Genomic DNA, 27,603 nt, shown 5'->3' on the forward strand with positions numbered 1-27,603 from the left:
CATATAAACAAGGTATTTTCAGTGTGGCTCACCTCGTAGCCCAGCACTCTTTTCTTGCTGGCATTCCAGGGCAGAGCTTTCCACGAAACTTCAATCTCGGATGCAGAGAGGCTCTTGGCACGGACCCTGGTGGGCGCTCGGCCAGGCTCTGGAGTTAATGTATAAAGACTCTGAATGATTTTAGAAGTAGCACTGAGCTTTGATGACCCCTCAAAGTGGGAACATCAAAACTGTTTCAAAGCTATGTCTTTCATCCAAACAACACAGGGAGGGAAGTATGTAGAAGATGTCTGTAAGGGCTGATAGAAGAGCTCTGGCTGCTACCATTTAGACCCAGAGTGGATCTAGTCATGTACTCATGCATTAATAGTGGCTGAGCAAGTAGATGCCTGCTCCATAACATGTTGTGTGTGACATGAGATCGTAACGCACCTTCCTCAGCCGAGTAGATGGTGGTGACAGGTCCGAACGGCCCTTCCCCCTCGTTGTTGTAAACGCCGACCTTCACATGGAAAGGCGAGAAGGGCTGGATGCTCTCGTTTTTAAAGACGTATCTGGACGCTTCGGGGGATGGTACGGCGGCCTGCATCCATCCCGTGGCGCCGTGGGGTCGGAAAGCTACAACGTAGCCGAACCCCGCTCCATTTTGCAGCTCCTCTGGGACCGGCTTCGGGAGAAAACGGAATAAATTCATCCCTTAGTTAATGAATTAAAGAGAGTACTCAGATTATTGAAAGTGGAGTTTGCATGAGGTACATATCCATAGTCAGTGTATTACCTACTGTAGATGGCCATTGGCACTCTCCCAGTTTGAAAGAAACAGGAGATACTGGTGTAAGAAGCTAATTAATGTACTGCTATGGACAGGGTCGTTAGCAAAATTGATTTTAGTCACCTAAAAAGGTCAGTAAACAAATATACAAATTATATTAAATATGCCAGACAGCCTTTTCTGATAGGAAAGCACCATTAAATAAGACAAATATCACTTTCTCAAAACCAACCAAACTCCATTGGCAAAATCAGCAATTTTCCCCCACAGAGGACAGGAGTTTCTGTACCACCTGTGCCTTATTTTTTCATTTGTTTGTGTTATTGTGTAACTTCTGCATTTTAAAAGGTTAGTCCAGATTCAACAAAGTCCCACAATAGCACAAACAAACTAACCAACTGGGGCAGCTAAAGACGAGCAACTCCTGTGTCATGCGACTTAAAATTACAGCTTTTGCCAAGGGAGTCTGGTTCCTCAGAAGAATGTGATATTTTGCTTTTATAACAGCAGTTTTTCATCAGAAATGACTGTCTGATGTCAAGGTAAAGTAGTGAAAACATTCCAAATATAGCGTACACTGACACTGACATTTTTTTTTTTAAATACATTTTGCTACTGACCCCATCTTAGTTTTGGTGCTGCAGCTCTTCTCTGCTTCTCTGAACTGGGGGTGTGACAACTACAGTAGGTAATACACTGACTGTGTATCAGTAACAACCTCACTTAAAAATCTCTGAACTCTCCCTTAAACTGTCCCTTAAAAGTGCAATATTTTCTGAAAACCAAAGACTAAAACCGAGACGAAAGACACGGCTTTCAATTTCTGAGGCGATGCTTTGCCACAAATACAACATGCTGTACACACAAGAACTATTACTGGACACATCCATTACACAGTACAGTGCACTCAGCATGATACCATACCAGCAGCTGTTGTCCAGACTGATAACACGCCTCATACATTTATAGCCGCACACTTCATTCTAGTGGATAAACCCACCCTCTTCACCCTTATCCACTAATAGATGCTTCTTGCTCATATATAAAAGCACTTCTTCTTGTTTTAGCCCTGCTAGAGAGAGGGCTGATGGGTACTTAGACTGTGGTTGAGATGTCTCAACTCTGGGCCAGTATGGACATTCATGGGAATATAATGAGAATCACAATGACTTTGGTGAGCCCCTGGCTTTTTATAATGAGTATTCTTTGAGTATGCTTTTGGATTTCACAGAAGCCCTCAATACCCTCGATACAGTGCATCATAATTTTATGTGCTTTTTTTTAGGTTTGATAATAATAAAGTCTTCATACTCAATTGATGATCAAACTAGGATCACTATAAATTACAATTAGTCAAAAAGGCACAAGTTTCCTTTTGCTAGAAAATGTGTTATAACATTATGACTTCAATAGACAAATGGTTCCCAAATATATTTCTAATAAGAAACATTTTGCAAATGTACAGTAAATGGGTGACTTTAATGATGTGAATCACTTGTTGTGTCCCACAGTGTTAGATTCTGGGACCCCTTGTTTCTTCTGTATATGAATGAGCTGATAACAGCATCTTCATCTATGGATCCATTTTGTTGACAGTTTGTTTCTTTCACATACAGATTTTTCAGCACTAATTTCTAAGTAGTTTAAATTGAGCAAACTTTCTTTACAATCAGCAAAAAAGGCCAAGTTGTTGTTCCAGCTTCCAAAAAATGTGATTTCGTTTTGCTGAGGACCCCCTACAATCCACTCAAGGGCCCCCGTTGGTCCCTGGACCACAGTTTGAAAACCACTGAGTTAGGCTTCAATGGACTCACTTAAAAATGGCACCCAAATTACAAACTAGTTAAATGCTAATCAGAAGCATTTTGCAAATGTAAATGGATTTAATGGCATGAAGCAGTAGTGGTGTCACACAGGGGTTTATTCCGGGACGCCTTTTGTTCCTCCTTTACATGAATGGCCTGATAACAGAATGTTCATCTGTGGTTCTATCTTTGTTGATAGTTTGCTTCTTTCACAACATGTTTCATAACATTTTTCCACACTCATTTCTAAGAAGACTAGTGATATTTACTGCCAAAACCAAAAGTTGTTTTATTAGACGCTTGTTCATTTAGTTTGCAGTAATATCACAAGGCCAACTGGTATTGTCACTAAAATAAATACTTTGGTTCTTTACAAATTTTTGCAAATTGCAAAGTGAACTAACATAAACTTTTCTACTACTCACCCCATCAGGCCAAGATCTGAATATTAAACAGAAGGTTTCTCATTATCTAATGGGTAGACTGCCAGGGAGTAAAACCCGTTTGACAATAATGACCCCAAGGCCTGCTATAGATAAACTAAACTTGGAAAATTAAAAATGTAACACTCCATCCCTGCTTTTCTATATAGAGGAAAATGCCTCAGGAATTTGCAGGGCTGAGGCGAAACAGCGGCTTTGTTAAGCAGAAGTTAGACTTTAATTGAACTCTTGCATATTGAAACATCAACGCTGGTTCTGTCAAACGTTTCACAGCGGGAGCTGATGATTTTGAGCAGCCTGAATAAATATAAGCTTTTGGAGCTGGAGTGATATGCAGAGGCTTTGTACAAAAGAAGGAAATGAAAAAGAAAGACGGAAAAAAAAGAAAAAAGAAAGGGAAAACAATCTGAAACAAAGTTGGGACTTCGAAGGAACCATTGAGTTTAATTATCTTATTGAAACCTCAAAAGCATTTTTCTCTCCCCTAGGGTGACAGCAGCAGTTATTGCCTCTCTGTTCTTAAAAATGAAATGCCATACATTAAGCCATTCAGCTGTTATTAATGAAACAGAGGCCCAGATCCACAGAGAATAATGACGTCTGGCTCGCTTCTCCATGGGTGAGAGGGTCCTGAGCGAGCATGCTTACCTCCCATGTGATGACTAATTCGGAGCGACTGCCACCGCCTCCACTCACATTAGCTGGCGTGACCTTCGGAGCTGGAGAAAGAAGACAGATCAGCTTAGCCCTGTTGACTTCACACAAAGGCACGTGTAATCATTTTCCATGATACTACTTCCAAACGGCAGAGAGAGGTAACTTTCTGACATATTCGAACTTCAGCATCTACAAGATCTTGTAAGATATCAGCAAACTTGTCACAGCTGAGTCGTGTTTGCAGTCATGGCCTGCCTGTGGTACTTTTTATACCAAAAGACACCAAAGGAACAAGACACACAAAGGATGTAACCTTGGTGAATACAGCTCTCTCTGGGTAGATTTTTGATGCTTTCTTCTTCTTAAGGTTAAATTTCAATCAGATTGCAGATTCTTTCCACAGCAGCTCAGTATCACAGCTTTTCATGAAGTAGTCACGAAAAGACACAGACATGAATCCTCCATTTTTTCAGGACATGCTGCATGACTTTCAAACTAATCAGCACTAACATAGTATAAAGCCCTTGGTAAGAGGCCAGGGTTGGCAAAACACAGGACTTTTACACAACAGACTGGAGATTTGCTCTCAAGTGAGACCAATAATTACTGTGAATTGCTTTAAGAAAGCACTTACTTTAATCCAAACTATGACATTTTCCTAAACCTAGCCAAGTGGTTTATAAAGTTAAACCTAATCAAATATTTTAGTGCATAAACCTAACCAAGTCGTTTTGGTACCTAAACCTAAATAAGTAGTATGGTGACTAAATCTAACCAAGTAGTTTTGGTGGCTAAACTTTACATGAAGTTTGTTGCGTTAACCTAACCATATAGTTTGATGACTAATCTTAACCAAGTAGTTTGGTTCCTAAACCTAGCCAAATAGTGTTAGTGCCTAAACATTATCGGCTAAACCTTACAAATAGTTTGGTGACTAAACTAACCAAGTAGTTTTAGTACCTAAACATAAATAAGTAGTTTGGTGACTAAATCTAACCAAGTAGTTTGGTGCTTAAAGCTAACCAAACTGTGACCATCACCGTAACCAGACATTGCGTAATTACTATTGCTAACTTGACCACAGAGTGAGACTGACAGTGGATAATACATTAGTTTGAAAGCAGCGCTGAGTATCACAAAATATGTGTCCATGTACATGAATCTGGCAAATAAATTTTAAGACTATTTCACAAACTGCTGTGAGACTGTGTCGGGTACAGAAATGAGCACACCCAACACTGAATGTGCATTTTGATAAGTTTACCACCCTGCTTGTACCTCCATGTAAATCTTGCTAATTAACAGAGGTGTGGACTTGTGTCACAAGAAAACCATGAAGAACTAATGTTACTTAAATGAGCACAAGTTGGAGAAGATTTTACTAAAGATAATAGAAAAAATGTGTGTTGGTCAGCTAAAAAAAAGAATTGCAGCAACAACTTCCAACCTCGAAATTTGAAGTTTCACTAAGAACGTTAAATCAAGGCCAATATTAAAACAGTTAGCAAGCTAATGTTTTGCTAACATTAGCGTAACATCTAAGTAACATTGTACTTGGCTTGGAATTTCAAAAACTGACCCACCTCTGCTAACTAACATGTTATGTTGTTTGTTTGCAACTTTGCTTTTTGTACAGTAAAAAAGAATAAAGAAATGCAACCATGGAGTCTTAGAGGTGCTATTTCTGAGATATAAGGGAATTTGTTACCTTTGAACAGAGCCACGCTAACTGTTTCCTACTGTTTTCAGTCTTTTTCTGAGCTAATTGTCCCTTGGTTGTATCTTCATTTTAAACAGACAGACAGAGACAGACAGAGCTGGCCAAGTATCAATCCTAGTATGAATCTTCTCATCTGACTCTTGGCAAGAAAATGTTCCTTCATGCTTAGAACCCTAGAAGAAAATCCTTTATGCTTTATTTTTATTCCTTTAAAGAAATTAAGTAAATGACATCTGTCTTGGAAGGGAAGAGCAAACAAACATGATGAAACAAGCATATCTGAAAGCAGCATAAGGACATTTTTTTCAGTACATACAGGTCCCCTTTGTCCTTGCTTGTTTAGAAGGCTTGCTGGGCTCGCCGGTCCCGATGGTGTTGCTTGCCAGGACTCGAAACTCATACTCCACCCAAGGGCTCAGGTCTATTACTGTAGCTGTCAGCCGGTGGCCCCCCACCACCTCAGGAACTGGCATAAAACACAGTGCCCCCTTCAGTAGCAAGAAACTTTGTGTGTGTTTGTGTGTGTATTTTCTATGTGAGTATGTCAGCTTAGCATCAGCAGCAGACTGTCCTCCAGGCTGACAGGCCTGGTTGGACTCCACCGCAGGTACATAGGACAGGTGTAATCCCTCACAAGGACACATGAAGCACACACAAACTCAAAAAACAAAAACACAATACAAAAGAATCACATATGAAGAGATACACTTGCTAACAACTTTATAATTTGCAGGTGTTAATTTAGCTCTCTAGTAAGACGTGTAATATGTTCAACCTGTTCTCATTCCCAGGTTGTCAAATATCAACACCTTGTCACACGTCTTATCTCACACAGACACTAAAGGGCACTTTGTGTCACAGGCTTTCCCTTAACTTCAATGTAAAACCATCCATATGTGGAGCTGTAATTTAAAGAACAAGAAAGTATGGAGGTGGTGGGGTGGATGAATGGACCAAACAAATACAGGATTCTCATGTATGAGGTTTGTGTTGTAAACAGCATCTGAAGGTTTAAAGGACTTATATGTAAAATTTAGTGGCATCTAGTGGCAAGCTTTCAGATTGCAGCCAACTTGTCTCACCCTCTCCTTCCAAGCAAGAAGGAAAACCTATGCTGGTCATGAAACATACCTTAGAATATTATATTCAATTTCTGCCATATTCTGTCAATAAATCCCAGTAAGTCTTATACACTGGACCTTTAAGTTAGGGTTGAGCCAATGTAGCTGGTGTGACATTAAGTCAAATACTAAACTGGTGTGACATTAAGTCAAATACCATATTTTTCCACTAGGTGTCGCACACAATTCAGCCACTCCCAACTGGAACACAATGACAGCCCAAGGATGGAGTTGCAAGTCAGTATACTACAGCATCTTCCTGAAAATGTTTCACAGCAAAAGACTAATTTAGAAATTAAGGGGTTTGTCCACCTTTTTACATTTGTAATGGATGCAGGAAGTGTTGCATTTGTATTCACAGTTTAATGCTGTAACACTGACAGGGCAAACAGGTTTGGACCAAACTAAGGCTTTGTACTTTCTATCTGCTACGTTACTGAGTGTACTGACAAACCATAGCTGGCTAGCTACCACGCTAACACAGCAAACAGTCAGGGTTATATTGGGAAAATTATGTTGTCATTGTTTATGAACTTTCCTGCAATGTATTTCACAAACTAGTTAGCAACTTAGCTCTGCACCATCGTTTGCTCAGCTGTGATGGACATTCTGCTACAAGTGCTGTAGAGACCACCTACTTTTCCCATGATGCTGACAAAGGTTGTACACCAGGTCAGACAAGTAAAACTGGAAACTTCAAGTTACATAACAGTATGTGTATGACTTTGTCACATACCTTATTTCACTTTTTTCTAAACCTAACCAAGTAGTTTTGGTACTTAAACCTAACCAAACTGCAACATTTGCACAATATTTACCACTTGCTTATCAGCTTTTGGGAAAGTCTCATGCAGACACTGAAGGGTACTTTATGTATCAGTATGAGATGCCGAGAGTCATGACAAAGCAGTGTTTGTATTTGACGACCTGGGATGAGAGCGAGTTGGTAAGGCATGGTGGTTATGTTGCTGGATTTATAACAAATCACCAAAATCACTATAATGTATAAAATATAGAAAGAACAGATGATTCCACAAGAAAAGACAAAAAGTCAATTTTTTCTGTTGATGGAGGAGCTCCGTCCACCTGCAAGGTCATGAAGTAGTTCTGTTTGAAATATATGATCCTGATGTAGTAAATCAATGAGGCCAGTAAAACTATCTTAGATCAAAGTGTCCTTAATTCACAAAAATATCAATAGAACAAGGTATACAGTATTGCATAAATGCACATAACACCAGTCATGCGTGAATGCTAAGGGCCCCATTAAAGAGGATGTGGGGAGAAATTACACCGGTGCTATCACTTAACTACACTATCAAATTACAGCCCTGGCAACAAGCTTCATCATCAGGATGGGATCCATGTTTCAGGGCTCCCAGGAGTCAGATAAAATGGCGGTCAATGGTCATGCTACGATTGCGTACCATTTGGTGCTGGGGTAAAAATTACATCTCCAATATTCTCACAGGCGAGGCAGAATGAAGAGTGGCCCCCTCCATGTGATTGGAGGAGGCCACGGCTGGTTGGAGAGAGCTTACCTGTGGTGACAGCCTGCCACCCGAGGGAAAACGGTGTCCTGGCCTGGATGGTGTATGCCGTAATTGGACTGTGATTATCAGGACCAGGCCTCCAGGACAGAGAGGCTGTGGTATCAGTGATTTCTTCTACATGGATGCTGGTGGGGGGCCCCGGGGGACCTGATAGATGGCATAGCCAGGCAAGGAAAAAGGGGGGAAGAGAAAGATAGAGAGACAGACGGAGGGGGGGAATGTAAATCAGGAAGAGATGGAGAGATGGTAGAGAGAGTGGCGGTGGTTTTAGCACCTGCGGCTACTGTAGCGAAGTCAGTTCACTGTGAAACCTTCGGGAGCTATTTGGTCTAATTAGACAGTAAATTTCCTTTAAACCTTGGAGAGAGATTTGTCTATTTGCTTCCCTTTTCATTCTATCCCTTTACTTCTTCATCAGTGAGGCACAGTAAACATTAATCACCAACAAACCCCTGCCTTCTACAGCAGTTGATGAGTGATGAATTATTTAAATGTTTTGAAACCTTAAAAACTGGTACGCTGAAGGATGTGGTCAGCAGTTATTTTTATTTGTAGCTATTGCAGAGAAGATATGGACTAAATCAAACATCATCATATTTTTGACTGAATACCTTGATATTGATATTACCAATATTGCAACTTTTAGAGCTTTCGCAAAATGTTAGCACAATAATATATTTGATCATCATCAGTAATGTGGATATAATTACTGAGTAGGTAAAGGTAAATACCAGAACAGGTCCTCTGTGCAAGCAGTGCACAAAAACTCATATTTACATTTACTGTTAGGTGGTGGTTTCTAGTGGGTGTAACAGTTATGACAGAAGTATAAAGAGTGAGAATGTCCGTAATCAATCACAGAACCTTCGCCCAGGAGACTGGGATTTTGATTTTCAGCACATCACTTCATCTCATGTGAGTTACATCACTTTCCATCAAGTGGCATACGTAACGTAACCCCAACCACGATCTTTACCCTAAACCTAATAGTTTTTATGCGAACACCTGACTAAACTGCAAGCGTTTTACAACTTTAACCATGTATGAGATGTCACGTTAAGGTTCAGTACCCCTGTCACTAGCGGGTAACACATTCTGTTGTGTAGGTATGAGGATGTTTTGGCTAGAACAATCTGGTACCCTCAGAAAATGTAGGGTACCATGTAGTTTTGAATGCAGGACTTTCACTCGTAGTAGAATATTTTCACAGTGTGGTATTAGTACTTTTATTGAAGTAAAGGATCTGAATATTACTTCTACCATTGATTTAAAAGACAACACTTGTGCCATATCATGCTATAATGATGTCCAAAATCTAAGACGAGTGTCATCACAATGTCAGTATTTATTAATATATTGCCTAGCCCTCATTAAAACATGTCCATTCTCAGCAACAGTAGAAACAGAACCAACATCCATTGATTGTGGCTTACCTCTGACAACCAAGTCAACAGCGATGGAAATGCTGTCCACCTTGGTTTGCACGGCACACGTGTACTTCCCTGCATGCCTCAGCTGGATATTTCGAATCATAATGTCTCCTGCTGAATGCTGCTGTCATTCAGCACATGCACAATCACACACACACACACACACAGACACAGACACACACACACACACACACACACACACACACACACACACACACACACACACACACACACACACACACACACACACACAGTTCCATAAGCAACATGGTAAGCCTCCAGCTATTGTAATTCAAGAACAATACTGACTCTCCAGCCATAAGAGCAAAAAAAAAAAAAACAGCTAAACAGAAGCTCATTCTCATGTATGTGTATCCTGAATAATAAATTCCTCATGCAGCCTCTCCTTCCATATTCTAAAACAGAAATACCTCTCCGTGTTGAGCACACATGCTTTCATTTTATCACTATAATTACAGAATTGTACTCACTCAGTTGCTTGATTTTGATTGTGGTTGTGGTACAGAGCAGTTAGAGTTTTAAGAAGCTGCCTAATGGTTAGTCTAAACACTTCTTTAAGGGAGCCTTTTATTCCTTCTCTAATTGCAATTCCCACACCTATATTATCATTTCATCAGCAGAGCAGATTCTTTTATACTAAGGCAGTTATTTTTCTATGGAGCTGCTGGTAGCTTAATCAATGTAAGTGTAGACGTAAAGCAATTTATTAAGGAGAGGAGGCTGTAAATAACAGCACAAGCATCTAAATCATAGAAGAGGCAGGAAAGACACCTCAGTGCTGTATTTTTCTTTATAACTGCAGATTTTGAATGTTTTTATGGGAAAAATAAGCCTGCGTATAACATGCTGAGATGTAAGCTGCGAACCTTTTAAAGTATACAGCGCGCTGACTGAGACTGGTTGCAGGGTGTGTATGTAAATTTCATTTTAAAATAAACCACAGGCAGCAATTTTCTGGCCATAAATAATACACTTGATACAAACATTCCCTCTGCACTGCGGCGGAATTTATTATGACCCTGCTAAAAGAAGAAGGAGTGTAATATTGATGTACCAATGAATCTTCAGTGTCACCCCTTGACCTTTACTCACAGAAATCTCTGAAGGGGTTGGAAAATAAATCAATGTGTTGTGTTGTAGCAGAAAAGAGCACAGTAGCGCTAATAAAAATGAGCATTCTTCAACACACCATAACAAGGTTTTCTTAATTATTCAGTGTGTGTTCCAGGTCATCTGAGAAATGACTGTAAACTTATTGGGGGATCAACATGAGCTGTTGCATGAACCTCGGTGCAGAAATTGTGATCTGCATGTAATGATCTGGTCAGAAAGGCCTGTTGTGAAGCTCATCAAGTGGAGGTGCATTTGAAGTGTCAGTGTGGTGACAGCTGACACAGACGAGGCACAGACTGGTGGAGTCAGATGGAAAAAAGCATCATGTTATTATGCTTATGATCTGCTGGTCCACTTTTTTTCAGTTCTGATCTCATTCCTATATCTGAATTTTGACATCTGCCAACACTGATACTATAAAGATACCACTTTTGATAGTAGTAGCAGTAAGATTACTTGAGGCTGAAACTTAACTTCAGTCTGGAGAGATTGTGTAGTTTGTATAATGCAACTTGTGTAATGGCGTGTAATGTGTTTGGATATCTACCAATATGGATATTATACAGATACCAGAGCTTTCTTGATGTTTATGATGATGATGATTATTCTTCTTATCATTATTAATATTATTATTATTTCTAATAGTAGTAGTAAGATGGCATGAGGCTGAAACTGAACCTCAGTCTGGAAAGACTGTGTAGTTTGTGTAATACAACTTGTGTAATGGCATGTAGTGTGTTTGGATATCTGCTGATACCGATATTATACAGACACCAGCGCTCTTTTTTTCTTGACGTTTATGATGATGGTGATGATCATGATTATTATTGTTATTATCACTATTTCTAGTGGTAGCAGTAGTAAGATGACATGAGACTGAAAGTGAACCTCATCTGGAAAGCTTGTGTAATTTTGTAATGTAACTTGTGTAATGGCATCCTTCACAGCATGTGATTGCCCCCATTTGCATAATTTCCCATGATGCATTGCTTAGAGTTTAAGTTTGCTATTTTATGTTTCAAAATGCGAATGTTACTATTTGGTAGTGTCTGTAATGTGTTTGTAATGCATTTTTAGTGTGTTTGTAATGTGTTTGTTCAGAACATTGTGGTCCAAGGCAGTGGTTTATGTTGGTTTAGGTTGGTAATTGTCATTTTTGTGCTAGTTTATTGTTACGCCATAAGTGAGGGGGCTAGCACATTTCTTTAACACAGCTAAATAGTTTCATAGTAATTTTAAGTGTATATCCCTTATATTACAACCAAATGCAGAACATAATTGAGAAGCGCTACCCACTTCTCAATGTGCACCGCTTTAGCATAGTGTTTGCAAATAGAAAACATGGTGTTCTAAAACTTGGATCAGAATGTGTATGGTAGTCACAAATCTGATACACACTGAATACCAGTCCCAACACACTTATAATGTTTCGGAGGAAAAAAAGTAACAAACAGTTCATGCAGAGTCTTTTTTCATGAACCTGTTTGACTGATGAGTCGTTCTTAAAGTCCCCCTCCACTCAAAAAAATGTTTTTCTACTTGTTCGTACAGCTGGATGTTTTAGCTTCACTGTGCAGAATGATGTATGAGCAGAGTTTGACACTGGAGGGCTGAATGTTTTCACATTCATCTCCTGAAAGTGGAAAGTTTTCTCTGTGCTCATCGAAAATCTGATTTTAACGGGCGGAACTGTGAGCATGATTTGTGACATCACCACTAGTTTGGAAGTTTGTCCTGGTCCAATTTGCAACCTTTACGAGTGTGATGTAGACACTTGTCACATAAACTTGGATGGACTCCACAGTGAAGTAAGAGCAATCTTGTGTCCAGCAGGAAAAATTTAGAAGTGAACTAAATTAGCATATTCATAGATTATTACTTTTAATCAGGTTGAAGGAGTAGTTTTTAATGATTGCATTGTGTTGCCTTGAAATTTTAAGTTGTCTCAACTATTGTTTTTTTTTTTTTTGTTTTTTTGTTTTTGTTTTACAGTGTACTGTTTCCAAGACTGATTTCTAAAAAGTGAAAATGTCCATGTAGTGTATGAGCTGTCATGACATTGTGGTGCCTTGATTTCTAATCATCTGCTGCATGTGTCCTCAACAGTTTGAGAAACCTCGAGGGATTATGGACTTACACCTCCCACTTTTTCAAAAAATCCTCCATGGCTCCCGAAGTGGATGAGCTGCTCGTTGAAGAACCAGGTGAACTTGAGCTCCAGGGACGGGTCGTGGCTCACTTGGCAGGGCAGGACCACGCTCTCCCCGACGGTGACGTCCAGCGTGGTCGGCAGGGTGGTTATGATGGTCGGCTCTGAAACACACACACACACATGCACGGTTTGATAAAACACACTGTTCGGCTCCCCCCTTTTTCCAGGCATTATAATTCAGAACAGGAAATGGCTTTGCAAAAAGCCGAGCCCTTCCATCATCCTTATGGATATGTCAGACTCAGTTAATAGAAGGATATATGGGACAGAGCACACGGCAAACTAGGGCGCACAGCTACAATAACTGGTATTAGTTTCGGCCTGAGCTCGTCTCTGTGGGGACTCGTGGGGACGTGTCTCTCCTGCATCCTGAGAAGCCTCCATGTGTCACTGCCAGCTCAGCCTTCAGCCTAGAACTCCCCTCGATCGGCCCCGAAACTCCCAAAACGCACCGCTAGGAAAACAGTAAACAGCAGTGAGCACTTCTTCCAGCCGTCACTACTCGCTTTTCAAGCCTGCAGTGCATTACAATGGCATCACTAGGGAATAAGGCAAGCGTCCCCTATCTGCACTTGTGTGTGAGCTGTAGCAGGGGAGGAGGAGGAAGGACATGAGAGAGGAGAGGCGAGATGAGAGGCTGAGGCTTTGTTCTCCAAGTGTACAACACCTGTCTCCCTCTTGGGGGTGCTGTGATTACTCGGTTGAAATTGCCACTCTGAGCACACAGACTAAATTAACCATGGCAAATGATCCCTGGACAGGCATAGATTCATGTAGAAAGTGCCGGCAGTGCAGTCTTCATCCAGAGTGAATTCGATACCTTCATTGTATTGGCCCCCTCTCCCTCCACTCCCCGACACACACACACACATACACACACCACACGCTCCCAATGTGATTTATCTAGTCGCTTTCTGATATCAGGCCAGAATGCTATCAGCTGCTAGGTTTTGTCATATACACAATGAAAGTGTGTGTGAGAGGGCTGGGCCTCTATAGCCGGGGCTAAATGGTGAACGATGGCGGTGCAGTAAAAACGTCGTAATAACACACAGGAGGTATTCAAGGGTCTGTCTGCTCTGTTTCTAAAGGCCGGCCGCACCTTGTAGAACAAGTGCAGGGAGGAAAAAGAAAAAATTTAAAGGGTAAGAAACGCATGCAGAAAAGTGTCAGGACCATTTTGCAGCAGGTTTCACAGTGAGACAGTTACTCCAAATGACATGAGGAGGAGGAAGCAGGAGAAAACAAAAGGCTCAGGAAGGATCTAGAGGGAAATACATGACTAGACTGGGTGGCACTGACAACGATCACTTTAATCTAAGATTCTTTCTATTTGAGTTCAGAACAGGTAGGTTTTAAATGAGTAAATCCACATTTAATATTAAGCAGAGCTCTGTTGCATGATTAAAACTAATCTCAGTTTAGTAAATCCAAGTTTGTTGATATAAACATAAATTGAGTTTGATCTATATGGAGATGCTTTCTTACCCTAATTAAAATAAATAAATAAACAGAAAAAAATTGGATGCTGTCAGGTGGTAAAACTGTTGACTTTTGTTGCTTGCTAGCTAAAAAAGTAAAAATAATGTTATACTGTTTGCTTACTAGCTAAAATGTAAAAAACAGACAAAAAGACTACCTTAAATTGTTTGTGAGCTAGCTAAAAAGTTAACAAAATGTTGCACTGTTTGCTAGCTAGCTTAAAAGTAAAAAACAAATAAAAACAAAATGTTATGTTTGCTAGCTAGCTAAATATTTAAATAAATACTGCATCATTTGCCAGCTAGCTAAAATGTAAAAAAAAAAAAAAAAAGTTATACTGTTTGCTTGGTAGCTAAAAAGTAAAAGAAAGAAACAGACAAACTACCAAAACAAAAACAAAAGTTATATTGTTTGCTAGCTAGCCAAAAAGTTATTTAGCTGACTCCTGATTGCTTGGTGGAGAAATTATTTCTTCTCCTTTAAGTTGAAACTTATTGGTGAAACTCTCAACAGGAGTGAAAAAAAGAAGATTCATAGCATAAAACTCAAGCTGGGTCGAGTCTGTCCTTTAACTCTCTTCAAGAAACTCAATTATTTTTCTCAATCCATCTCATAAAGGCAGCTTTTTTAATAGGTAAATCTCCCAAAGTGTAAAGTTAAAATTAATACTTGATCACATTTTAAATTGGGTTTTAAGTTTTGGTACAACAGAATTAAATTTAATCAAAGTTTAAAGTAAAACTAAACTGAAGTTTAAAGAAAAAAATTCAATCTTTCTTAATTTTAAGACAGTTTAAAAGTTCAGTGCAACATAATTTAAAGTCATACCATGATCAGATTTAAAAAATAATCTTTGGACAACATGGAAACACACTACAAACATTTATTTCTTTTTTTGTTTCTTCTCTAACCTGACCTCTCCTCCTTGCGGTGTGCGCTGCCCGGTCTTTAACTGCCTCCAGGGATTCACCGGGACGATGATGGTGGGAATATGCTCCCTTATTACCCTCCTCTGTCATCATTTGTGACGGATTATGGACGACCAAGGTTGGTTACACAACCACACACTGGGCTTTTGAGCATAATTTGATTGATTTCTATCTTGTATAATGCCTTGTTACCTACTGCTACTGTAAACGAGAGGATAGTAACCCGCTCACTTAACGGGGTCAATCAGAGATGAGATAGAGAGCATGTTAACGTGCCGCTGAGACAGACTGGGTGGCACCGTGGAAGTACTGCTCAAGTGGGTCCGAGCTCTGCTGACATGTTTCAGTTTGTATTTAAGAGGCAGAAAATTTTAAAATGTGCTCTCCAGTCTCCTGCTGTTGTATGTTGCAGTGTTTAACATAAATGAATGACAGTAAATGACTACATGAACATATATTTTCACATATTTGGAATGGTTAGTTGGCTTATAAACTCCACTGTACTGTACTGACAGTTAAAAAAAGCTTATAAATACACTTGTGCTAATAACTGTCATTGAGTGGTGGCTGTAATATCCAGGATTGATAATTCTGAACCAATTTTGCTGTGGCCTTCATGACTAAAAGAAATGACCTATACACAAAAACATTTTAAAAACAAGTCATTTAAAAATCAAAAACACCCCCGCACACTGTCTTCTGTACGCACAAGATGACAACAAAATTAAATGTTATATTCTGCACGAGTTTTGAAGAGTTTTTTTCATTGTTTTATGCCTATATTTTGAACGATGGTACCATGATGGTCCATATTTCACTAAACTGCCTGTTTTCATCGTTGACCTCTCCATATTTGCTGTCCTCAGTCAACTCAGCCAAGTGGCAAATCTGACCACAGCAGCCTTGTGCAGTGTGTCACCATTTCTGCATAGAGGATGTTATGCTTCCTGGAGAAAACATACAGTATAAATCAAATTTCTTTTTGTTTAATTAGGAAACTGTCAGAAGGCCACCTGGCACCCTATGGGAGGGCAGATTTGGCCCCACGGGCCGCAAATTGTGTCTCCCTGCTCTACATAGTTTTCAGATGTTTCTATGAACAATGTCAGCTCGTAGTGTGACATGATTGATCCACATGGATTCCCAACCTTTTTCTGGCAAAAAAGTTCACAACCCATCCCACCACATCCCACAATTATTGTCAGTCACTAATAATAAAAAAACATTCAAAAGTTTAATTGTAGTGAAATAAGGTTAACAAGATAGAAGTAGCACACTCTTGTTTGTTTATTTCCTAACTTGTTTCTTAACTTTTTTTCATTCTATATATCTCTTCTGGTTCTCTGGTTCTCTTATTAGGATCTGTCTCTGGGAATTCCACTTATTAATACAGATCAAGTCATCATTTTGTAGCAGACGAGACTTTACTAATAAAATTAGAACATCAAGTTCTCATATTTAATATGAGAACTTGGTCTCTTTTCATTGTCAAAACTGTTCCAAACTGTAACTGTTCCAAAAACACCTCAACTGACCTAGTTAAGTTTTGGCAGCTAAAGTCTGGTTAAGGTAAGAGAAACTCGGCATTTGATGGTTCCAAAATATCAGAATAATTTTAATGTTTCCCAGTAGAATTTTTTAATTTGGTACTCATTGTAGGAATAACAGAGTCAGTGTCCAATTGTTTCATTTCCAAATAATTGCCTGGAGACTCTTTAAATGTGCTGTATGTAATTTCTAGTGCTGTGGGATCAAAATAATAACAAAAAATGTAGCTTAGTGACATCTTGAAGTAATGTGGGATCATGGGAACAACAACAATGAAACGCTATCTGATATGACTCAGACAGAAATAATGTTCCTGGATGAGGAAATGTATTATTATTATTGCTATTATTTTTTATCCATGTTAGATTTGGTCAAAGTCACCAACTTCCTCCCTCACTCTCTGACATCTCCGCAGAAGTTACAGCGACTAGAGGTGACTGTTACCATAAATAAAATTATAGTTTCCCTGAGATTGACCATTATTGGAAACATAATAGAAAGTCTTGTCATTTTTAGACATTTTAATGTGGAGAGGTTACATATTATATCTCAGCCGGTAAGCTGAACAAGCAAACGTGAAATTTGTCTGCAGGCATGTACACAGTTCAAGATATAAGAGGAAGAGAAGTTTTCAGTAATTAATGTTATTTTCAGTAAACTTCCTATGAAATTGTTTAAGACTCAATGCCATGATCTCTAATGTCACCTCCCTTTGGACCTTTTGAGCGGGTAAAACGATAGCATGCTACTTCTTTGTTTTCAAATAAGAAAGGGCTGAAACAGTGTGAGATAATATTTTAGAAACACAAAAACATAACTGAGCATTTAAAAATTTTGAACACACAACCGGCGCAAACATTTTCTCCATGAGTGCTGCATCCAAGCCAAGTGGCATTTAGTTAGAGATTTTAAAGCTGACGATCCCCAACACTACTTAATGATTAAATTTATAAGCATATGACAAATATTTTATTAGTTAAGCAACATCAAGTTAAAGATGCACTGATCCACATTCCAATCCGATTCCAAAATCTCAATTTGGATGAGATGGATGATACCAATACTATATCAGTACCAGTGCTTTTTTTTGTTTGTTTAACATGATTATTAAAATTATTAGAATTATTATTAGTAGTAGTTATAGTATCAGTAAGATTACATGAGGCTGAAACTGAACTTCAGCCTGGAAATCTTGTGTAGTTTGTGTAATATAACTCATATAATGGTGTTCCTCAACCACTTTGGGGTGCTGTAGGATTGAGGCTTGTGACATTCACATGTGCAACTGATAGGCTGTGACACTGGCCTCATTTGCATGATTTCCCATGATGTATTGTGGAGAGTTTAAGTTTGCTATTTTATCTTCCAAAATGCAAATGTTACTATTCGTTCCTGTTTGTAATGTGTTTGTAATGTGATGGTTTATGTTAGCAGTTGTCATTTTTGTGCTGGTTTATTATTACATCATGAGTGAGATGCCTCGTACATTTCTTCAGTCCAGCTGTACAGAACGACAGCAACATGTTTCCCTTATATAACATGCAAATGTCATTCACACTGTTTACAAATAGAAAACATGTGACAAACATTTGGTGTTGTTTTTAGATCGAAATGCAGATCGGTGTCAGAAGTCTGATACCCGCTAAATGATTTACACCTTGTTGAGCCTCAATATAGATACTGGATTGGTTCCATCTCTACATCAAGTTAGACCAACCTTATATCCTATTTACACCAGACTCATATTGCCTGGGGACCTTGAGTAATTTGTAATAATGGTGGAGGTTGTGATCTTATTCCCATGCTAATCTGTGATGTCCATAATTTGTGAAACTAAAAACAGACAGGTCAGGTGATAATATTAGTCAAGTTCAAATCAGCATCTCTGTGATTTGGGGTCATAGTTTTTGCAATTTTATCTCTTTCTCTGCACCCTTTTCCTGCCCCTTCCTCGCTCAAGAAGCATGAAAGCTGCATTGGCAGTTATGAACGAAAGTTTTGACAACATTTTGGGTGCAAATTTAGGAGGCTCATGTCGCTACACAGCATGGAGAACCATTCGCAGAAAGAGCAAGCTCAAATCCATCAGAGGAGCGAAAGATGATGAGATGGATGACATGCATGACAGCATGTGGTAAGAAACATTTTTCTATCCTTCAACGGGCCTGACATCAGACAGCAGAGCCTTGACATCACATCCGAGCGATAATGTTGGTAAATTTGAGTAAAATACAGACTTCAGGGGGGTAATTTCTGAATTACATGAGGTCTCCAGGTAATACTCATCCCGTGTGAATAGGGCTTTAAACAGCAACAACAATCATGGTTCTACATGCCATTTTGAGACAAAGGAACTGAAGGAGGTGTGGAGCCAAACAGATGACTTACTGACACCAGCTCACAGTGGGAACACTCAGAGAAGCTGTGCAACAATAACATATGGTTGAGCAGAAAACAGAGTGAGCTAACGGTTACCAAATGACTCCCTGCTCCTCTCTGAGGCGTACCGTCATGCCTCACATGGCCAGTTTCACCAGTCTTCCCACAAACAGCAGCCATCATGAATAATGCTTGCACTCCCCTCCCAGCTTTGATGGTCTGAAGCTGTAATGTGTAGGCGTGTATTCTCCTTGAGTGTGTACACACCCACCCACACACACACACACACACACAATAGTTTTTCACACAAGGTGAGTGATGCCAGCTTGAATAATGCAGAAGGGAGGGTGTCGAAGAGCCACGGGCCACGTGATGCGGGGATTTTGAAAACAAATTTACCGGAGCAAAGCCTCACCCTCACCCTCTAAGTCCTTCAAACGGAGATTCACGCAGAGGATCCGGAGGCATGCAGCTTCAAGACAAACACTAACTTGTAAAGAAAATGGTTTTTCACTGGCAGGTCAAAAGCCCTTTAAAAAAAGGCTGCACAAAACATGTCATGTGTGCATGTCAGGTTATGGTAGATGTCAAGCATTCAAACCTAAATCACCCATAAAATGCATCACATTCCATGTTACTGAACATGGAGCTTTTCAACAGAGTACAAATACTTTGTTACTGAACTCAAGTAGATTTTTCTGGTATCTGTACTTTACTTGAGCATTTCTTTTTCTAACATTTTACTTCTACTCCCTATCTGTACTTTTGACTCCTAACATTTTCAAAACAGGCTTGTTACATAAGTTTTAATGCAAGAGGAAAACGACATAACAAGACCCAACAAGTCATTTTCATCTTGCTATGTGACATAAATGATGTAACGAGATGAAAATCACATCAGACAAAAACGTCTAAAAGCTATGACAAGACGAAAACAATGTAAAGGTGCAACATGACGAATATAATGTAACAAGAAGTAACAAGACTAAAATGACAAAAAAGACGTAACAAGACAAATATTATGTAACAGGACATAACAAGATGAAAATGACATAACAAGACATAACAAGACAAAAATGGTGGAAAAGATGTAACATGACAAAAATAATGTAACCAGACTTAACAATATGAAAACAATGTAACAAGATTTAACCAGACCAAAATTATATAAAAGAACAAACAAGACTACAATAATGTAACATGGGGAAAATGATGTAAAGTATGTAACAGGGCAAAAATGACACAATGAGATGAAAATGACAAAAGAGATGTAACCAGACAAAAATGACGCAACAAGATGAAAACAATGTAAAAGACACAGGACAAAAATGACTCAAAAAAATGTATACAATGTAAAAGATATAACAAGACCAAAACTGTGTAACAAGACGAAAATGACTGACGAAAATGACGTAACCAATGCAGAAACAATGTAACAAGATTTAACTAGGCAAAAATGATATAAAAGAAGTAACAAGATGACAATAATGTAACATGAGGAAAATGATGTAACAGGACAAAAATGACGCAACAATTTAAAAACAATGTAAAAGACATAGGACAAAAATAACACAAAAGGATGTAAACAATGTGAAAGGTGTAACAAGACATAACAAGAAGAAAAATACTTTTTATTTTCATACTTTGAGTACATTTCAGGGCCTGTAGTATTTTACTTTTTCGAGAGTAGAGAAATTGAATCAGTTCTTATATTTTTAAGTATCTGTACTTCTACCTGAGTACAGAATGTGTGTACTTTTGCCAGCTCTGATTCCAACCCTTTGCATTATCTCTCAGGTCATTTTGGAACAAAAAGGTGGTGACTGTTAGAAATTATTCCACCTCCAGATTAACAAACCTAGAACAGTGCTTTCATCAGCACAGCGCCAGCTCCTCCCATGCACCTTGTTTTGAATGACACACATTTTCAAAAGGACAAATCAAAGGTCTCTCAAGGACGAACTTCAAGCACGGGAAAACCTTGTGTACATCTCTCAACAGATACATACAAGATTCACTGAATACCGTATCTGTAGGCTGTGCAGTGGCACATCTGTGACAACCTGCTGGTGATCACTGACAGATGGCTGCTCATTATTTTTCTACATGGCTGTCAGGAGTCACACGTTGCGTTTGTTTCACATGTTGCTGGCAGTCAACACGGACCAAAAGGGTTTGCTTGGGAACGTGCCTCCCGGAGTCCGCTATAAAACTGGGATGTTTTTATGTCCATTTCTTCCATTCAGTGGGCAGACAACCAGCAAGTAAACTGATCAGATGATTCATGTTTCTGCCTTACATATCCAAATATGTAATATCCAAATAATATAAAAGCAATGTCCAGTGAGCAGGACTGCGTCACTCAATTTATGTAACTTTCCAAAACTGTCAATCTGACATTCATGCCCACATTTGTGTAGGTGAGAAAATTGGCGGGGCTTAAACTTTTCCCTTCAACCCTTTTTCTTCATTCTTTACACAGCTATTTCTGTCACTTTCCATGGGTACAACTGAGTGCAACACTTTGAATGTCTTCTAGTACAGACTGTCTGAAAAAGTCCGCCATTATCTAAACAATTACCATGTCTTGCTCCTCTCTATGCCAGCTGATTTCACACTCTACCTTGCATTGTGGCTGTTTGGAACAGCTGAATACTGTTTCATGTCGTACAAACTCTTCTAACAAATCCTGCCCATAAGTGCCTATGGTCACGCTAGTGGCTCTGTGAGGCTGTCTAAATGCAAATGTAAGCATGCTAACATGCTCACAATGGGGTCACTCCTATGTTCCCCAGGTCTTATGTTCGCAGCGTCCTCTATTCCCAGTGTCCTGTGTTTCCCAATTCTACATATATGCTCTCCCAGGATCTTATGTTCTCAAGCCCTTGAGAAGAATTGAAGAATGCCACAACCCATTTGAAATCCGAAAATCTCCTGTGGCGCACCCAAACCTTTAATCACAACTCTGATCAGCACACAAGATTAATGGTACCAATGATGAGATATTTTATATGTTCCATTAATGTGATAGGTCACCAAATACAGTGGAACATCTGTTAAACTAGGACATACAAATAAAAAACTAATGTAATGTAAATCCTACGGGTTTGTTTTATGAGTTTTGGTTACATTTTTAAAACGTTAGTCATAAATATTTAGTGGTCATTTCAGACTTGAAAATTGGTCCTGGTCCACATTTGGATATCCATGGCATTGAACATAAAATGGCCCAGGGAGGATAACACCTTGGGAACAATGGACCCTGCGAATGTAGGACCCTAGGAATACAGGATCTTGTAAACATAGGACCTTGTGAACTTGGCAATGACAATACTAACATATTGACTTTTAGCATGTCCACTTTTCACCATTTAGGTTTTTCTTTTAGGGTCTTATGTTGCCCAGCTCTTTAGCACATAATGAGTTAGGGCTAGGAGTTAGCATAGAACATAGGACCCTGGGAATGTAGGACCCTGGGAACATAGCATCACATGCATATAGGACCTTGGGAACATCGTACCCTGTGAACATCTGACCCTGGGAACATTGTACCCTGAGCTCTTAGGAAACTGGGAAGATAGAACCATGGAACATAGCATCCTGGGAACATAGGGCCTTAGGAACACAGAGCCACTCCCATCACAATGACAATTCTAACAATCTAATGTTAATCATTTATCACCAACTTAGTTTAGAGTGTTAGCGTTCTAACATTTGCTAATTAACACTAAACACAAAGCAAAGCTGAGGCTGATGGTATGATAATAGATCAGCAGGTGTTTGCCTTTTTACATAAATCCAGACTATACCAATACATAAAAAGGAGTATGCAAAGGCATTTATTAGTTTCAGACTGAAAATGGGAAAAACAGTCAAATGCCCAACACTGTATCTGTGGACTATCTCATACATTTATGTTATTCTCTGTGATCTCTGTTTGATAAGTAATGTAATAACTAATGTAAGAATTTTTCGCTTCCATTTACTGAGCCTCCCTTGAAAGTATTTGGGCCCCACCTGGGGAGGCTCACCTCCTACTTTGAGAACCTCTGCCCTAGAGGAAAGTTAAGGGATCACCAAAGCAATAACAATTCATCCTGAGGGGAACATAAATGTCTAAAGTAAATTTCAAGGTAAGCCATTCAAGAGCTGTTGAGACATTTTAATAAATCTTATGGTGGCGCTAGAAGAAAAGTCAGCAAAGTCTTTTGGATTCATCCTTAGGGAATCAGGATGTCAATACATAAAAAAAGACTGACTTTACCATCCATTTACCATCCTTTACTTTCCAAACACCTGTAAAGCAAATGGTCCAACAGTGTTGGAGATGGGCTTGGACAGTAACTGACTGCATGCAACAGGATTACATAATTAGGATACAAATAAGGTAACTGTACTGTACTTCCATTACAATCCCAAAAAACAAGACATAATCAGATTACAGTTACATTTAGTAAAAAATTGGGATTATCAGTAGGATTGCCATTCTTAAATACATTTTTACATAATGAATGATATACTACCATGTATATATATCAAGTCACACACATTACTCAACACTGCTGTGGTCTCAGCGAAACCAGCTAATCTGATAGTTGCCAATTACCTACACAGGCCAACCACTAACATTAGAGTTAATCCGAAAGTAACGGAAAGGGATCAAGTTACGTTACTTTAATATTGTGACACTTGGATTATAACTATATAGACCAAATTTTTAAAGTATCCCTCCAAACCCTGGTTGGAGAGATGAATCACCTTCAGGCTCTGCAGAGGCAGACAGAAGTGAACGCAGTATGATCTCAGAAGTTTTGCCTTCACTGACCATCTGTAATGATCGGAGGCAACCCTAATTGCAACGGCTCATCTCCAGTGTAATCAAAATTCAGCAAGCACATCTATAATCAAGTGCAATTAATCTGCTAATATCCCCCCAGTGTTGGAATAATGGGGACATTAACAGGGCTCATCTGTTGTGACTGCTCCTCCGCTGTTTGCTAGGTGGCTCATTCACAGCAGGAGACGCCAAATGCTTTTTGACAGGTATTTTTCAGTATTCATATCGCCAAAGTCAATTTGAATAAACTACTGTCATCTCCCATAAGGGCTGCTCCTGCAACACAAATTTCCCCCGCGCTAAACAGGTTTCCAGTCCTCAATGAAATAGTGCATGTAAATTACCCCATCCCATTTTCCAAACAATATCGATTGTGACAGAAAGGCACAAGATCATATACAGGAACATTTGTACATCAGCTGCAGAAAACAGCTTTAACATATGATGATGGAAAGGAAGCGAGAGAGAGAGAGAGAGGGTGTCAAATAAAACCCGTATTCCCTTTCACAGGAATAATAAGTGGATAAAGGCGCCGTCTATTTATGCCGGGGAGACATGCACGGGTGTGTTTCCTTGCAGCTTGATTGGAAAATCACATATAGGCCATCAACCTGAACCTACAGTGAGAGCAGCAGGTTTCAACCCCCCCTCCCCCTGATTGGCTGGGGGGTTCTGTACCATTTTCATTTCACAGTGTGTGATAAATGGGTAAAAGGAGAGTGCAAGAGTGTGACTGGCAGAGTGTAGCAATGCTTTTCATTATGCCTCCGAGTCAGGCTCTGTGCTTAAAATTTCACAGCAATTAACACGACCATGTGCAAAAATACAAATACACTGACATTTCGCACTGTTAATTTCTTCACTTCAATTATGCAAAGTTTACTGATTATTTTTGTGGAAAGGAAAGAGTGGTAAATTGGAGGCAGAGTGAGGCATCAGCATAAATCAGCAGCAAGGTGCACTCTAAGCTCTCCCCACATCCTTGACTGCTGCTGACTTTAAAGCATTCATAATATATGAAATCTATCTTTTATAATTCAACAGAAAAAGGAAACATGCCTTGATAGTGATTTACAGAAGAAGGAGCTGGCATAGAGTTTTTTTTTTATTCCATTATGATATTATGTGATGTGTCTTCTGGTAAAATGGGGAATAACTGTATAGGTGTAGTACAGGACATCCCTCTTGCTGATATATTGAGATTAATCAATGTTATTTTCAAATTATTCAAACAAAATTAAAAATGTATTCACATTTCTGTTGGAACTGCTTGGAAAATTTGAGAAAAAGAAATTCCAACTGATATTTTTGTTCACTGACAGTGCATTTCAAATGATTTTACAGATTGCTAACTTGTGCAAGAAAGATAATTAAATGGACTGAACATTCAAAAAAAAAAAAAAAATTACAGAAGAAGAAGATGAAGAAGGAGAAGCTCTGTTTTCGAGAAAGAAAATTGATTTAACTTCAGAGAGATGAAAAACACACCAGAGGTGGGCAGTATTTCAATTAAGGATATTTAAAATGCATATTAAATTAGTTTTGAGTATTTTGTAATTTATGTTTTGGTGTGCAGGAACAAAATAAGATGTAATTTATAACAAAACATTTTATGAGCTTGTATTCTCATAATTGACATGCTTAAAATACATTATTTAAAAAGTCAATTTATTCTCAAATACGACACATTTTAATCCCCAGTTTTAAGCTAGCTGGTTAGCATGCTAACCTAAATAGATATCTCTGCAACACAATATGTAGACATCTTTGACATAACGTTGTAACTGTTACTTATTCATATTCTATTGATAAATTTAGTTATTTTTTGAATGTTTTAACTAAACTTAACCATTGCTCCTTTAAAGGTCCAGTGTGTGAGATTTACAGTGACTTATTGGCAGAATATGGCAGAAATGAAATATAATATTCGGTATGTATAATCACCTCAAAATAATAGTTGTTGTCTCCCTGTTGCTTTTGAACGACAGAATTATATCTACAGAGGGTGCAGGTCCCCATGGTGGAGCCCACCTTGTTGCCATGTTGCCACAGAACCCTAGAACAGACACGCGGTCTAGATACAGACACATTTCTTGCGAGTTTTGCAGCCACTTTAGGTTCTCAATATGTTTGGAAGGGGAGGATGAACCTGACATGTTTGCAATCTGCAAACTCACCACAAGATGCCACTAAATACTACACACTGGTCCTTTAAGGTCAGACCCATTTTGAGGCTACTAAATGGCTAAAACATGAGAGTTTTAATTTTAATGTTTAAATTAAGTTTTAATATTTGTAATTTCATTTTGTTACCATCTCTGCATACATACATACATACAGACATATAGCAGTTATATATTCTGTGGAACTGGAAGGAAGGATTTAGGTGCGACGGTCTCATCAGCAGCAATATAGGCGAGTAATGGGGATATGCTGCTTGTCTACCCTGAACTGTTTTCTCTCTTAACCAGGTAAATCAATGTTCTGAGTGAATTTTCCAAGCACAAGCTTGCCCACGCGGTTTTGCCTTAACATCTCAGAATATGCTGCTTGTAGTGAAATGCACTGGTGGTTGCATTTGACTTGATGTGAAGATTCCAATAATATGCTGAAATATACATGTAATCTATACCAAACCCTCCGAAATATGAGGCATGAACTTTTCTCCCTAAGGCTAATATACTGAAGATCAATAAGTCTATAAATCTGCACAAGCCAGGCAACAAGGAAGGTCAGAGGAGAGCAAATAACAATAATACAAATGAACCGAGCAACCTCTGCGAAAAGAGGGTCACACTGAGGGTATAGTTCACTGAATATGTCAGCAAATCCCCCAGAAACCAGATGAGGTGAGAACACTCACTATCCCCTGTGGACAAAAAGAAACAGCAGTGTGCACAGAATAAAGCCGCTCAGTGCTCATCAACTTATACCCAGCTCACATTCATTTTCAATGAAGGCAAAGCAAGGCGCATTTCATACACAAAAGCAACTCGAAGTGCTCTACATAATGCATTCAAAACATTAAAAAAATGAAATAAATACAACATAAAAACATTCAAATGCAAATTAAAAGAATATAAACCTTTTTTAAAGAAAATGAGAAAATTGAGATGAGAGATTTAAATACATGACAGAAGGACAATAAGGTTCATGAGTTCAACGTTTTTGCAAGTTTAATATCCTCTGAAAGTGCGTTGCTGCTCTGGTGGTGCGCAGTAACTAAATGCCGCTCGTCCATGTTTGGTTTGCACTCTGGGAACAGTTCACAGCTCTCGACTTGATGACCTGAGAGGCTGAGAGGGTTCATGTGATAAAAGGCAGTCAGAGATGTGTTTTGGTCCTAAGCCATTGAGAGATTTATAGACAAGCAGCAGTGCTTTAGACTTTATCTCTGACACACTGGAACACTACAGCGCAGCGACTTGAGAGCTGCTGTAATGTGTTCAGTTTTCTTATACTTCTGTTCGTATTCTTGTTCTTGTACCCATTCTTGCAATCTAAACTTCTGGAAATTAAAGCATAGCATCTCTATGTCCTGCCTGGACAGGAATCCTCCAAGTTTTGCTATATTTAAGATG

General features: G+C 39.0%; 1 protein-coding gene across 2 annotated transcripts in view; it reads right to left on the reverse strand.

Moving 5' to 3' along the window:
* The window catches only part of cntn4 (contactin 4), a 262,790-nt gene that overhangs the window by 3,970 nt on the left and 231,217 nt on the right, over nt 1-27,603 (reverse strand). The window contains exons 13-19 of one of the 2 annotated variants that reach the window (XM_084727589.1): nt 12,773-12,948; nt 9,505-9,622; nt 8,060-8,218; nt 5,714-5,863; nt 3,669-3,739; nt 433-667; nt 33-148 (exon numbers count right to left, since the gene is read on the reverse strand). In XM_084727589.1, the coding sequence (XP_084583715.1) occupies nt 33-148; nt 433-667; nt 3,669-3,739; nt 5,714-5,863; nt 8,060-8,218; nt 9,505-9,622; nt 12,773-12,948 (1,025 nt within the window). Of the gene's footprint in view, nt 1-32; nt 149-432; nt 668-3,668; nt 3,740-5,713; nt 5,864-8,059; nt 8,219-9,504; nt 9,626-12,772; nt 12,949-27,603 lie in introns of both variants that reach the window. The other variant, XM_084727582.1, reaches the window with a different exon arrangement.

Source organism: Lutjanus erythropterus, chromosome 2, assembly GCF_056507025.1.
Source record: "Lutjanus erythropterus isolate fLutEry1 chromosome 2, fLutEry1.hap2, whole genome shotgun sequence".
Lineage (NCBI taxonomy): Eukaryota > Metazoa > Chordata > Actinopteri > Lutjaniformes > Lutjanidae > Lutjanus > Lutjanus erythropterus.